The 13608-nt window shown below is 66.5% G+C and overlaps 1 protein-coding gene across 1 annotated transcript; it reads right to left on the bottom strand.

Moving 5' to 3' along the window:
* Positions 1–1762: 1762 nt before the first annotated feature.
* EMIHUDRAFT_118793 (hypothetical protein) lies at positions 1763–13095 on the bottom strand (the record flags this gene model as incomplete). Its single annotated transcript, XM_005769357.1, has 13 exons — positions 1763–4027; positions 6543–6794; positions 6902–6985; positions 7094–7174; positions 7562–9634; positions 9711–9836; positions 9902–10237; positions 10317–10649; positions 10743–10937; positions 11109–11334; positions 11965–12107; positions 12185–12307; positions 12979–13095. The coding sequence occupies 13 exons, from the start codon at positions 13093–13095 to the stop codon at positions 1763–1765; spliced, it is 6354 nt and encodes a 2117-aa protein (XP_005769414.1).
* Between the last annotated feature and the right edge of the window lie 513 nt (positions 13096–13608).

The raw sequence follows: 13608 nt of genomic DNA, 5'->3' as shown, positions 1-13608 counted from the left end.
ACGTACGATTTTGCACACCGTCGGCTTAAGGGTAATACTCTGGGTTTTTAGGCATTGTGGGGTTGGCACTCCCATCGACCCTCATGACCTCCTGCGGTCTCTGAGGTGGACACCAGTAGGTGTGGGACCATAGCCAGGGTACACTCGAAGGCTGGGTAAGCAGTAGAGGTCGATACTCGACGCGTCCCACATGGTATGTGTCGCTGTCGGCACGCTGTCGACAGGACGTCGAGCGACACCGGTGGCAGTGCCACCCAGGAGTGGTCGGGCGGTCTCCCGTCATGAGAGAGCCACCATGTGATCCGTATGATGATTCCTGACAACCGCCTCAGTCAACTTTCGTCACAGTTCCCGCTCTGAGAGGAGCTGCGGGTCAGTTCGACAGCTGGAGCTGTGTCGCCGGCGTGCGGCGGCCTGCCTCCGGAGGTGCCTCTGAGGTGGACATTTTTTGGTCACCGTGAGAGAACGCGTTCGAATTTTTACTCCGGAACTTCAACTCTGCACGCGCACCGGCCAGGGCTACAATAGTGCCAGTGAGGCGAAGGCGCGAAATGAAGGCCGCGACCGGGTTCTCGAGGTGGATATCCTTTGGCCGCGTTGGGTAGCGAGGATTGCCACGTACTTTTAGGGATTAGGCCGTCCCGTTTTGATCTCTCGGTCTGTGGGCGCCCGCCCGCCGCCTCTGAGGGGGTCGGCCCCCCTAGTCTGAAAACAAAAACAAGCTCGAAAACAGCCAAAACCAGCCTGCGAGAGAGGCACTGCGCGCCGCTGACCTCATGTGTGGGGATGTGTGCCGACACCAATACTGATCTAAAACCTGGAAACCCTTGTTCAAAGCCGACCCTAAGCGCCATCCTTCCTGCTCTCACTTGATGCTGCTTCCCCGCGCCGCCTCCAGCGTCCAGGCCTCCTTCCTTGGCCCCCTTGCACGTATTTTCTACTCCCAGTGGGGGGGGGCGGCCCCCCGGGCCCCCTCTTGTTTTCTGTTTTCTGTTTTTCAAAACGCCCGCCCGCCCGCCACCCCGAGGCGGCTCGGCCCCCCACAGACCGAGAGATCAAAACGGGACGGCCTAATACCGTACGTGGGGTGTGGAGGGGGTGAGTTGACCACAGGGGTTGACTTGTGCGCCGGGCCCTCCTGCTCGGCTCCAGCGAGTAGACAAGTGTTACCATCAACAGAGGAGAAGGATCTGACCTCATGGCCAATGTGGCCAAGCGCTGGTAGCGTGGTTTTACCTCACACCCACGGTCTCACAGTGTGAGCTTGGCGAAATCCGGGGTTACGGGGACGCCGCCACCGACGAGCGCGTTGGACTTTTCACTCCGGACAAAGACCGCTGCACAGGCGGACGGTAAAGCCGTATGGCTATGGGCCGTGCAGCGGTCATAGCGGCGAGGCGCGGGACCGTCTGTGGCGAAGTGGGCCGCGTCCCCGGATTTCCGTCAGCTCAGCCTCCACACCCTCGATACACTTCTTTCGCGTTTCGGCGGCGCGCCATCGACCCACGCCCCACGCGGGCAGAGGTTGCACCCGCCCAAAGCTCCGTTGGAGCTTGGACGTTTTCAAGATTACAGACTGAGTGAATTGGAACTAGCCACACCCGCTAGAGCTCGATCTGCGGTAGTAGCCTCTCCGGTCGATGCAAAAGCAATACTCGAGTACGGAACGCTCTACTAACGTGCGCACAGGGACATCGGCGCCACCTACATGTCCCGGCGCGGCGCGCGCACGCTCGGGCGCGCGAGGTATCGCCAACACGTCCTACGGCTGCACTACAGGCTGCTGGCGCGACTCGGCGGGGCGCCGCCGCACGAGGCGTGCCACCGCTATGCGGCGGCGGAGGAGCTGCCACCGCCGCCAGAGCGGCCCCGCATCGCATGGCACCGCTCCCATGCTGCACAGCGCGAGGCGGCGGCTCACCGTGCGGTGCTCCGGAGCCGGGTAGAGCGGCACCGCCACCGTGTCGAAAAGCTTGTACGGCTGCTGCAGCAGCACCTGCGGCGTCTGCTGGAAAAAGTTGCGGAACGGAACGCCGCCGAAGCTAGGGTCCTGCTCGTGGACCATTGTGATGGCGATGCGCCGGTCCATCGCCGCTTGCACGAGGCGCGCGACGGCGCCGCCGGCGTCCAGGAAGGTCTTATCGTTCAGGTAGAGCAGAAACACTACGTGCCCGGAGAGCGGGGCCGCGTTGACTCCCTCGAGCGCCTCCTCCGCATCGCGGATCGTTACCGTCTCGGCGCTGGCGGTAGAGCCGCGCCCCTCCCTCGCCGCCGTATTGAGCTCCCCTGCAATGCCGACGGCGCCCTCGTTGTCGCGGCACACGAGGATGGTGACGGGGCCGCTGAAGGCAACGGGGCCCGCCTTTCCGGGCACCATCACGCCGTCGGCGAGCTCGGCCGGGCGGCTCGCGTAGTAAGGGGAGTGCAGCAACATGCGCAGCGCGACAGCCTTGAGCGACTCGAGCTGAAAAGCATTCACCCGCACCCACACGATCGGCGTCGTCGCCTCAAACACGCGCGCGAGCATCTCGCCTGGCCCGCTGTAGGAGGGGTAGGCCGGCGGGGCGGTCTCGACGCAGTGCTCGCGGCACTCTGCCTTCAGCGCCTCGATCGAGGCGCCGCCCTTGTCGACGTCAGCCTCCTGGATCGGGATGAAGGGCCGGTTCGAGCCTAGCGCAGCGTACAGCTCGCGGCGACAGTTGAAGCTCTTGAAGTATCCCGCGCTGAGGAAGACGAGAAAGGTCGTCGCGTCTCTGACCGACTCCTCGAGCCTGCCCACGTCCTCGAGGTTGTCGACGTCGAGCCAGATCCGGACGCCGGGGAGAAGAAGCTGGAGCTGCCGCACGACGGTGTGCGTCTGGTCCTGGCCGGTCCCCCAGCAGTGCGAGATGAAGCCGTGGAAGTGGCATGCGCGCGGCAGCGTGAGGACTGGGGGACGGCTGGAGGAGGAGAGGCGGATGGTGGGCATGCGGACGGCGCTGACTGTCTTGAAGAGGACGACGAGCAGCGACGCGGCCAGCATTGCGGCGGTGAGCGCGATCACAAACTCACTCGCTCCGCGCGCGCTGTCGAAGCCGACGAGGGCCTTGCACATGTCCTCGTAGGCGGGGCTCTCGCACAGCTGAATCACCATGCCGGAGGTGAAGCAGCAGGAGAGCAACAGATTGGCGGTGCACGCGAGGTAGAGGTCGTCGTCGCGCTTGAAGGGCCGGGCGAGGGCGAGGGCGGCGAGGTAGAGGGCCGAGACAACAGACGCGACGAGGAGGCGGAGCAGCTTGCTCGAGCCGTCGTCTGTCTGAATGAAGAGCACCAGTGAAGCAAGGAAGAGCTTACGGCCCAGATCGACGACATCCCAGAAGAGGAAGCGCGGGTCGTAGTCGCGCCAGAGGAAGCGGCAAGCTCGGGCCGTGGCCCTGACTCGCTGCGCCCGCACCTCGGAGCGGATCGAAAGCAGGATCGCCAGGAAGGCTAGCGGCACGAGCACCGGCCACAGCACGAAGAAGGCCCAGAAGTACGCGTCGAGGCCGCTGTACTCGTCGTCGCCGGCGCTGCAGAGCACGTCGAGGTCGGCGACGAGGTAGGAGCGCCTGTCCCCTGTCACGTCGTCGATACTAAACGACTCGCACTGCCGCGCCTTGAAGACGGAGCGAGACACGGAGGGCAGCACGAGGTAGGCGACGAGGATGGCCCAGTAGAGGAGGCGACGCAGCGCAGCACGGACGAGGTCGCGCCGGAGGGCGTCGGCGCGACCAGACAGAAGCCACTCCGCGAGGGCGCAGCAGGCGAGGGAGGCTCCTCCGAGCATGATAGATAGGATCGGCCACAAGCCTGCGAGCAGGAGCCGGTCTCCCATCGAGCCGATGCAGGCGTCCGGATAGGTAAGGCCGATTAGGTCGAGGCTGATCGCGTCCATGAAGTCGGTCCAGCGCGTGAAGTCCTCGTGGAGGCGGACGCCGTAGACGGGGCCGAGCGTCGCGGCGATCTGGTAGAAGCTGACCAGGATCTTGAACTTGGGCTGGAAGCCGACCTAAGGCAAATGGCGCGAAAGGTGTCTCGCCACACGCAATGTGTGAGGCAGCGACGGGCTACTTCCATTCTGTGATCGGCAGAAGTCCACGGCAGGAAGAGGCAGAGTGGCTGCAGGGTGACTGAGGGGGCTGCACGCCGACCTGCGACTCGCAGATGTCAAGACGTGCTCTGAAGCGGCCCCATGTCTCGGCGCGGGCGAGGACGCGGTACAAGACGAGCCCTGTCCCTGCGAGAGCGACGACGACTCCCGCCAGGATGCCGAACCGCCCTGTCGTCGGGCAGTCGGTGCAGCCTCGCTCCGCGCGGCTGAAGTACTGCTCGTCGCTCACGCACCACTCGCAGAGCGGGCCGGTGTGGCCGAGGTCGCAGCCTGGGCCGGCGCCGCCAGACGCCGCAGCAGCGAGGCGGCGGGAGGTCTCCGCCGCGCCGCCCGAGCCGCTGCAGTGGTCGGATGCGTCGCACTCGTGGATCTTGGTGGTGAGGGGCGAGGCGCGCCAGTAACCGCGCCGGACGCCGAGGGTCTCGAGAGTGGTATTGGTCGCGCAGTTGGCGTTCAGCGGGCACGCTTTGCAGTGCTCGGTCGGGAAGCGGAAGATGTCATTCGGAAGGGCGCTCGCGTCCTGCAGGTAGAAGCCCTCCTTGCAGATGGAGCAGGTGATGTCGCCGCTCTTGGAGCCGGTAGGGTAAGGGCAAGGGGTGCACTGCGACAGGCCCTCGCTCGCAGCGTATGCGCCCGCCTCGCACTCCTCGCACTCGGTGGTGGAGGCTGCGAAGCGTCCGATCGGGCACAGCTCGCAAGCAGACATGTTGGCCGAGGGGGCGATGCTGCCTGGAGCGCAAGCAGTTGGCTGCGCGGCGCCGCCGGCGCAGAAGCTGCCAGGCGCGCAACCGACGCAATCGTCGAGGCTCTCCAGCGTGGTGGACGCGTTGCCGTTGTAGAAGCCGGCAGGGCAGCTCGCGGGCAGCTGAGCGCTGCTTCCCTTGGGACAGAACGCACCCGGCGCGCACTCGAGGCAGCCCGCGGCTCCGGAGTCCGGCTGGTACGTACCGAGGCTGCAGACGGTGCACTGGCCCTGAGCAGGCTTGGCTGCGGTTCCCGGAGAGCACACGGCAGGCGCGGCGCCACCTCCCGCGCACGACGAGCCGGCGGGGCACTCGAGGCACTCGGGGTCGCCGTCGGCGTCCGTCACGTTGGCGTACGTGCCAGGCGAGCACTGCGCGTCCAGCTCGCGCGACGAGCCAGAAGGGCAAAACTTGCCAGCAGCGCAGCGGACGCAGGCCGCCTGGCCGGTCTCGTTCTGGTAGTAGCCCTGGGCACACAGCTCGCAAGCCTCGCTGCGCGCCTCGGCGGCAGAGCTTCCCATGGCACACGCCGTCTGCTGCGTGGAACCGGTGGTGGCGAAGTGGCCCGGCGAGGCGTCGGTGCACTCGCTCGCGGCGGTGAGGTTGGTGGCGGTCGAGTAGCTGCCCGCAACGCACGGCAGCGGCGCCGACGCGCCCTCGGCGCAGTAGCTGCCCTCTACGCACGGAAGGCAGCTCGTCGCGTTCGACTCGCCCTGGTACTTCCCGCCCGCACAGCTGGCGCACTTGGAGAGGCCGGCCGTGGCGGCGAAAGAGCCCGGCGAGCACTCGGAGGGCGGCGCCGCCCCGCCGCCGCACGACGAGCCGGCGGGGCAGGCGAGGCACTCGGGGTCGCCGTCGGCGTCCGTCACGTTGGCGTACGTGCCAGGCGAGCACTGCGCGTCCAGCTCGCGCGACGACCCCACCGGGCAAAACTTGCCGGGAGCGCAGCGGACGCAGGCGGCCTGGCCGGCCTCGCTCTGGTAGTAGCCCTCGGCGCACAGCTCGCACTCACTCAGCCCGGGCTCGCCGCCAAATGTCCCAGCACGGCAGCTCGCGCAGGTCTCGCTGCTGTCTGCGCCGGTGATCGGGCTAGAGGTACCGGGGGGGCACTTCTGACAGGCATCTGGTGAGCTGCTGCCCGTCTTCTCGTTGTAGCTCCCCGCAAGGCAGGGCGTGAAGCCGCCGCCACAGTCGTCTGTGACTTCGCAGTATCCACCCGCTTCACACAAATCGCACGTCGTCTGCCCGCGCTCCGGCTGGAACTCGCCAGCAGGGCACTTCACGCACGCAGCCTGGCCGGTGAGGTTCTGGTATTGCCCTGCGGCACAGTCGAGGGGCTGGATGGTGCCTGCATTCGGGCAGAAGCGTCCCGCGGGGCAGTCGGTGCAGCTGGTGGCGTTGAGCTGATCGGCGAACGTGCCAGGAGGGCACTCGTCGCAGGGGTGGACCGCGCCGGCTGTGGACTGGCTCGTCCCCGGAGAGCAAGGGAGGCACGACTCGGCACTGGCTGCGCCAATCACGGGCATGTAGAAACCCGGAGCACACGGGAGCGGTTCCGCTGTGCCCTTGGGACAAAAGTGGCCTCGCTTACACGCACCTTCGCAGGAGGAGTTGGTGAGGCCGCTCCTGTTCCCATAGTAGCCAGCGGGGCAGAGGTTGCACTCGGGGACGCTGAAGTCGCCAAAAAAGGAGCCCTTGCGCGGCATCCAGCTGCCCAAGCGGCAGTCCCAGTCTATCGGCGAGTTTGTCTGTATCGTCGTGTCGTCGCCAGCAGTGTTGCCGGTGAAGGAGGCGTCGCTGATCGAGGAGGGCGTGTTTGAAAGGTACAGCACCGAGGCTGAGAGGTCCGCCCTGTTGTCGATGAAGTCGACACCCGCGATGGAAAGGGAATCGCTGTAAAACGCGTAGACGACGCCGCCGGACTGCGGTTGCGAGGAGAGGGCGGGGGTGAGGCAGCAGTGGCCCTCTCTACCTCTTGCCCCGCTTTCGTGCGGCGCTGCTGGAGTGCGGCTAGCTCTACGCGGCGCACCCTGCCAGCAGAGCAGCTCGTCACGTTCGAGCTGCTTATCGAGACCGCACCGCTGTTCCGATTCGCGTAGACGACGCCGCCGTCCTGCGGTTGCGAGGAGAGAGCGGGGGTGAGGCAGCCGTGGACCCTCTCGATCTCTCGCCCCGCTGCCGTGCGCCGCTGCTGGAGTGCGGCTAGCTCTACGCGGCGCACCTCGCCAGCCGAGCAGCTCGTCACGGCCGAGCCGATTATCGAGACCGCACCGCTGCTAACCGCGTAGACGACGCCGCCCAACTGCGGTTGCGAGGAGAGAGCGGGGTGAGGCCAGCTGCGGCCCTCTACATCTCTCGCCTCGCTGCCGTGCGGCGCTGCAGGGGTGGCGGCTAGCTCTACGCGGCGCACATAAGCCGAGCAATCTCTGACCGTCGAGTCGATGATCTCGACGTCGCCTGCGTTCCTCGCGTACACAACACCGCCGCCGCTGCTTGCACTCCCGTTGACGAGGGTCAGCCCCCGCAGGGTGAGGCTGCAGCCGCCCTCGAGGTAAAAGAGCCCGGTCTGTTCCTGGCCGTCGAGCGTCGCGCCCTCGCCGCTGCTGGCGACGGTCACCTTGATGTTGGAGGAGCAGCTGATCTGGCTGCCCAGCTTGAAGTCTGCCCTGGGCGGCAGGTAGATTGCGACGTCGGCTTGCGAAGTAGCAGCCTCCGTGATCAGGGAGCGGAGCAGGGCCTCGCTCGCCGCGGCGACAAAGTCCGGAGAGAGCGGCGGCAGCGGCGGGGGCGGCGACAGAGGCGGCAGCGGCGGTGGCGGCGGCGGCGCAGGGGGCAGAGGCGGGACGGACGGAGGCGTAGAGGGCGGAGACGGCAAGGACGGCGGCGACGGCGGCGGCGACGGAGGCGTAAACTGCGAGAAGGAGACGTCGTCCAGCGCCATGTCCGACCTGAAGCCCGACCCCGTCCGGCCGTTGAAGCGCACCTTCGTCGTCGAGGCGGGTAGGATCACTACCGCTTCGAGCCAGCTATTGCCCTGGTCGCCGGTCCTGCTCCAGAGCGTCGTCCAGCCCGTCTCGGTGCCGTTGGCCTCGACGGAGAGGGTGCCCATGAGGTCGCCGTAGTTGAACTGCGCGTACATGTCGGACATGTGGTAGAAGAAGGAGACGGTGGCCTCCTGCTGGAGCGAGAAGAGCGGGCTCTCGAGCTGGTGCAGCTTGTTGGAGCGGCCAGAGGCCTCGGTGTAGAGGTAGTAGCCCGAGCCGGTGGTGTGGTCGCCGCTCGGGCCTGTGCCTCCTGATGGAGTGCCACCGCTCCTGCGGGTCCAAGAGAACCCGTCCGGCGCGGTGTCGGTCCAGGCGCAAGTGTCGACCTCGAAATCGCAGCTCATCATGTCGGGTAGAAGAGGCGGCGGAGAGGGTGGGGGGGGCGGCAGGAAGGGTGGCGACAGCGGAGAGGGCGGCGGCGGCGGAGACGAAGGCGGCGGCGGCAGCGACGGCGGCGGCGGAGAGGATGGTGGCGGCGGCGGAGGGAGTTGTGGCGGCGGCGGAGAGTTAGGTGGAAGCGGCGGCGGCGGTGACAGAGGCGGCAGCGACGGCGGCGCCGGAGAGGACGGTGGGAGGGGGGCGAGGATGAACGTCTCGCTGCCGTAGGATCCGGAGCCGAGCGTGAACGTATAGCCCGCACCCTCCCACTCGTCGCCGTTCCAGCCGTCGCCGTACGATTCGTACATGTTGAGCGTGCACTCGCCGGGCGGCGCGGACAGGGTGCCGGAGTAGGGAGCCCCTCCACTGCCGATCAACGCGCCGCTGCACGTCAGGTCCCACGACACCTCGGACGGGTAGCTGCCGCCACCCACAGTGACCTGGAAGTCGATTGATGGAGCGGACGGCGGTGAGTCAACCTCGCCAGAGCCAATCTCCCCAGAGCCAGACTCGCCCGAGCCAAGCTCGCCCGAGCCAGACGTGTAGACTGATGGTGCACATGCCAGCGGGAGCAGCGCGGCGAGAATCAGCAGCCACGCGCCACGCCTCGCCCCCGTCCGGCACCGCACGAGGCGCCCCGAGCTGCTCCTCCGCACCGAGAGCAGCACGCCGCCGCACGCTCCGAGCAGCAAGAACAAGGCGGCCCAAAACTGACAGCGCTGCTGGGTGCGGACAGGCGCGGAAGAGGAGGGTCCGCTCATGAAGGGAAAGTGGAACGGGGAGGGCAGGTCGATGGAGAGCTTGTCGACCGGCGGGTTCGCGGGCGGCTTGTCGGTCTTGCAGCGCTCGTCGGTGAGTGCGTGGTGAGGCTCCGCATGCCACGCAACGGGGGCGGCGCAGCGTGGCTGCCGGTCGGCGCACACACGTGAGACGGAGGAGATATCGGACTGGACCGAGTTCGAATCGGAGATCTGAGCGGCACGGACCTCTGCAGGCCATGCCGGCTCCGCGAGAAGAGGGTCGATGGCCCGGCCAAGCTGGAGGAAGAGATCCTTGGTTGTGGCTGGAGAAGCGGTCGCCAATCTGTTCACCCGCCACTCGCCGCCGGCGTGCATGCTAGCGACGGGCGCGCCGAGGCCAGTCTCAACCAGCTTCTCGGGCGTGTTCCCAGCGTCGGCGGACCGCATCTCGGGCAACGTGCCGTTCACGGGCAGGACGGTTTCGCGAACGATGATCCCCGATCTGTTGCTGTAGACGGGACCGATAGAGTCGATCTCGGGCTCGCCCTTGCGCTCCATGCTGTTGCGCGAGGCCGGGGCGGTCTCCAAATCGGCCTCAACCTACACGCAAACACACAGGCAATCCGTCAGCGGGTGACCAGGGCTCGCACACAGAAACAGGCAGAGGGGCGCTCACCGGCTGCTTCTCGTAAAAGTCTTTGACGGACGCCGGCGGCTCGCCAATCAGGTGCAACGGCTCGCCCACCGCCTCTTTGATCGCTTCCATCAGTGCTTCCCACGAGCGCCCCTCGTCGCGTTCGCCCTGAACAGCGCGCGGGCTGTTAGTCACGAGCTGGCGAATACTAGCACGCTCGAGCGAGCGCGCACCGGGTGTTTGGCGGGCGCGCTGTCCGACGACACGATGGCTGCAAACGAGCTGGTGTCGTTGCCGCCAACCTCGCAGAAGCCGTTGGGCGATGCCGGCGTGAACGGCTTTGCGACGGTTGCGGGAGGCGATGTCGGCCACGGGGACTCGTACCGCTGCGAGGAGAGAAGCGCGGAAGTGGCAGAGCACGAGGAGTGCGCAAACGCGGCTCCGAGGCAGATCAGCGCGAGGATGCCAAAGAGGCGGAGCAAGTTGTAGGACTTTGACCACGGGAACCGGCCGGCGGCAGAGCCCTCGGGCGTGGCATTCGTGGTCGTCTCGACGTCGACCGTCGCGCCCTGAACAGGAGGGCGCGAGACTGGCCGTGTGAGAGCGGCGAGCGAGGGAGGAGGCCGCATAAATGCAGGCGGCGCGCACCGAGTCTGCGGTCGGCGGCGTGGAGCCGCGGGGCACCTTGCCGTTGCCACCGAGGATGCCCTCGTCGCCGTCCGTTCCGAGCAGGGCCCCGAACCTGTTGCTGCCGCCGACCGGGGTGGTGTTCTTGGTGCGGACGATCGGGGCGGATGCGCCCTTGCGCCCCTTCTTGCGGCGCGGGTTCGACGGGGTGGCCCTGTCGGGGATGCCCTGCGCACGCGCAAGCGGTGGGTGCGTCAATAGTTGAGGCTCTGCGCGTGCACCGCAGCCGATCGGCGCCGTGGCGGGCTTCACCCCCGGAAATTCCTTGGCCGAGACGGTCCAGTCGGCGTCGCCCTGCGCAATGAAAGCGGGGTGGGGTCGAGGAGTGGGTCGGCAGACGCACGGCGCAGAATGCAAGGCGCTCGCCGCCGGGGCGGGCGTCTCCACCGGAAACTCCTCGCTCGACGGCAGCGGCGCGCCGCCGGTCGCCGCCGGCGTGAGAGCCGGGGCACTTTTGGTGACGCCGTTGGGGGCCGTCGGTGGGTCCATCGGAGTGGTGTTCTTGGAGCAGTCGACCAGGCTGGGCTCGCCCTTGCGCTCGATCTTGCGGAGCGGGGAGGGGGTCGTCCACTCGTCGATGCCCTGCGCGTGTGCGAGAGAGGCCACAGGGTCAATATGAGTACCGCACGTGGGACTCCCGTGTCCCGGCAATACCCATGTCCATGTGTGACGTGCTCGATCGAGAGGGCGAATGCAAATCGTGTGAGCGTACAGCGGTGCAGGAGACGCTGCAGGGGGCTGCAGGGCGCTCACCGCCGAAGCCGTCTCCTCCGGGAACGTCTTGGCCGACGCCGGTGTCTCGTCGTCCTGGTAGCAGGGGCTCTCCAAGGAGAAGGCTTGCGTGAGGACACCCAGCGCCTGCCAAACGCGCTCGACGAAGAGGGCCGCCGCCTTGGAGTTGTCGGACACGCACAGCATCTCCTGCAGATCTTGGATGTCGTTCTCCAAGAACATCCCGGTGATCTTGCCGGCCCACACGCTGTTGAGCGTCGACACGATGTAGTGGATGCGGTTGCCAATGCAAGAGGTGTCCATGCATTGCGACGACTCTGTCGCCACCCGAGCCACCGCCACCCACCCCGCCAGCAAGACCATGTCGATGGCCACGCCCAGCTGCGAGTTGAGCTTATCCGCGAGCTCGGCTGCCGCGCGCCAGTCATCGCCCGTGGGCCAGAGCAGGATCATCTCGTCCTCGAGCGATGCGGGCTCGCCGTTGGACGGGGTGACGTCCTCGAGCGATGCGGGCTCGCCGTTGGACTTGGTGGCGGACTCCTCGGCGGCGGCGGACTTGGTTGCGGAGGACTCCTCGGCGACGGCGGACTTGGTGGCGGAGGACTCCTCGGCGGCGGCGGACTTGGTGGCGGAGGACTCCTCGGCGGCGGCGGACTTGGTGGCGGACTCCTCGGCGGCGGACTTGGTGGCGGACTCCTCGGCGGCAGCAGACTTGTTGTCGGACTCCTCGGCGGCGGCGGACTTGGTGGCGGAGGACTCCTCGGCTGCGGCAGACTTGGTGGAGGACTCCTCGGCGACGACGGCCTCCTCAGTGGCGGACTCCTCGGCGGCGGCCTCCTCGGTGGCTGCCTCCTCGGACTCCTCCTCGGTGGCGGACTTGGCGGCGGCCTCCTCGGTGGTCGCCTTCTTGGTGGCCGCCTCCTCGGCGGTCGCCTCCTCGGTGGCCGACTCGGCGTCCTCCTCGGCGGCGGCGGACTTGGCGGCGAGCTCCTCGGCGGCGGCGGACTTGATGCCGCACGCCTGGGTGAGGGGAGAACACGCAAGTGTGCGGAGACAAGGAGACCGTAGAGATGATGACAATCCTGCCGTGCGCACACCACCTCGGCTCCGAGGTGCGACGGCGGCGACGACAAGTAGATCTCGTCCACATCGCCGTCGGGCTTGGCCGTGTCCACTGCGGGCTTGGGCGCGGCCTTGACGTCGTCCTTGACGCCGCACGCCTGTGGGCGAGAGCGGACGCAGCTGTTCGGAGACGGGGAGATTGCACGGATGTGCTCTTGGCGTGCGCACACTCACCTCGGCTCCGAGGAGCGAAGGCGACAGCGACGTGATGCCGACAGGAGCCGTCGGCGCAGACTCGGACGGGACGTCATTGCCGTTGCCGATGACGTCATTGAGCGACGCGGGCTCGCTCTTGGACGAGATGCCGTCGTGCTTGCCTCCGGCAGAGTCGATGACGGACAAGGGCGGTGACGGAAGTGGCGGGCACGAGGTTTTGTCGACGGTGAACGTGAGGCGCCGCGAGGTCTCGGCGCCGGCGAACGATGCGCCTACCGACGCCGCAAACACGACGCCGACGTACTCGAGCGAAACGGGCTTGCCCTCGGACGGGGTGACGTCCTCGAGCGAAGCGGGCTCGCCCGACGGGATGACGGACGGGATGACGTCCTCGAGCGAAGCGGGCTTGCCCTCGGACGGGATGCCGGCGGCCTCGCCTCCGGCAGCGTTGACGGTCGTGTTGCCCGCCAGCGACGCCTGTGTCAGCCAGAAGGCCAGAGGATACGTCTTGCAGGTGGGAGCGCATTGTCACGTGCGCGCAAGCACAAGCCTGCTTGTCAGCAAGCGGCGGCGGCGGAGGAGAGAGCTTTAGCATGTCACCGGCGGCCGGCACCAGCTCGCGTTTGAGCTTGTCGAGCATGTTGATCGAGTTCCTGCAGCGCGCGGGGGTATGCACGCCAAAGAGAGTCAATAGATGCAGCTCATGGAGAAGGCTGTGTGACGGGCTCATGTGAAGGCTGTGTGAAGGACAACGTGTGGAAGTAAAGTGCTACTGGTTGGAGTTAGTGGAGACTGTGCAGAGCACCACTATTATTACTGGTCACTGGAGACTGTGCAGAGCACTCCTATTATGACTGGGGACTGGAGACACAGTGCAGAGCCACTAGACTGTGCAGAGCACCATTATTATTACTGATCACTGGAGACTGTGCAGAGCACTCCTATTATGACTGAGGACTGGAGCCTGTGCAGAGCACTCGTGTATGACTGGTTACTGGAGACTGTGCAGAGCACTACTATTATTACTGGGGACTGGAGACTTGTGCGGAACACTCGGCGAACGGAGAGGTCAGCACCTACGGGATCATGACCATGTGAAAGAGGGTCAAAAACTGCTATGGAGATGTCCAAGGGGTATATGGGGTATATGGGCGTATATGGGCCTGTGTATGGGGGTATATGGGGAGGAAGGAGAATATCTCGAGGAATCTCCGAGAATGGATCAAGGTACAAAGTCGAGCAG

The sequence above is a fragment of the Emiliania huxleyi genome (assembly GCF_000372725.1).
Source record: "Emiliania huxleyi CCMP1516 unplaced genomic scaffold EMIHUscaffold_426, whole genome shotgun sequence".
NCBI lineage: Eukaryota > Haptophyta > Isochrysidales > Noelaerhabdaceae > Emiliania > Emiliania huxleyi.
This window is presented reverse-complemented; position numbering and strand designations above follow the sequence as displayed.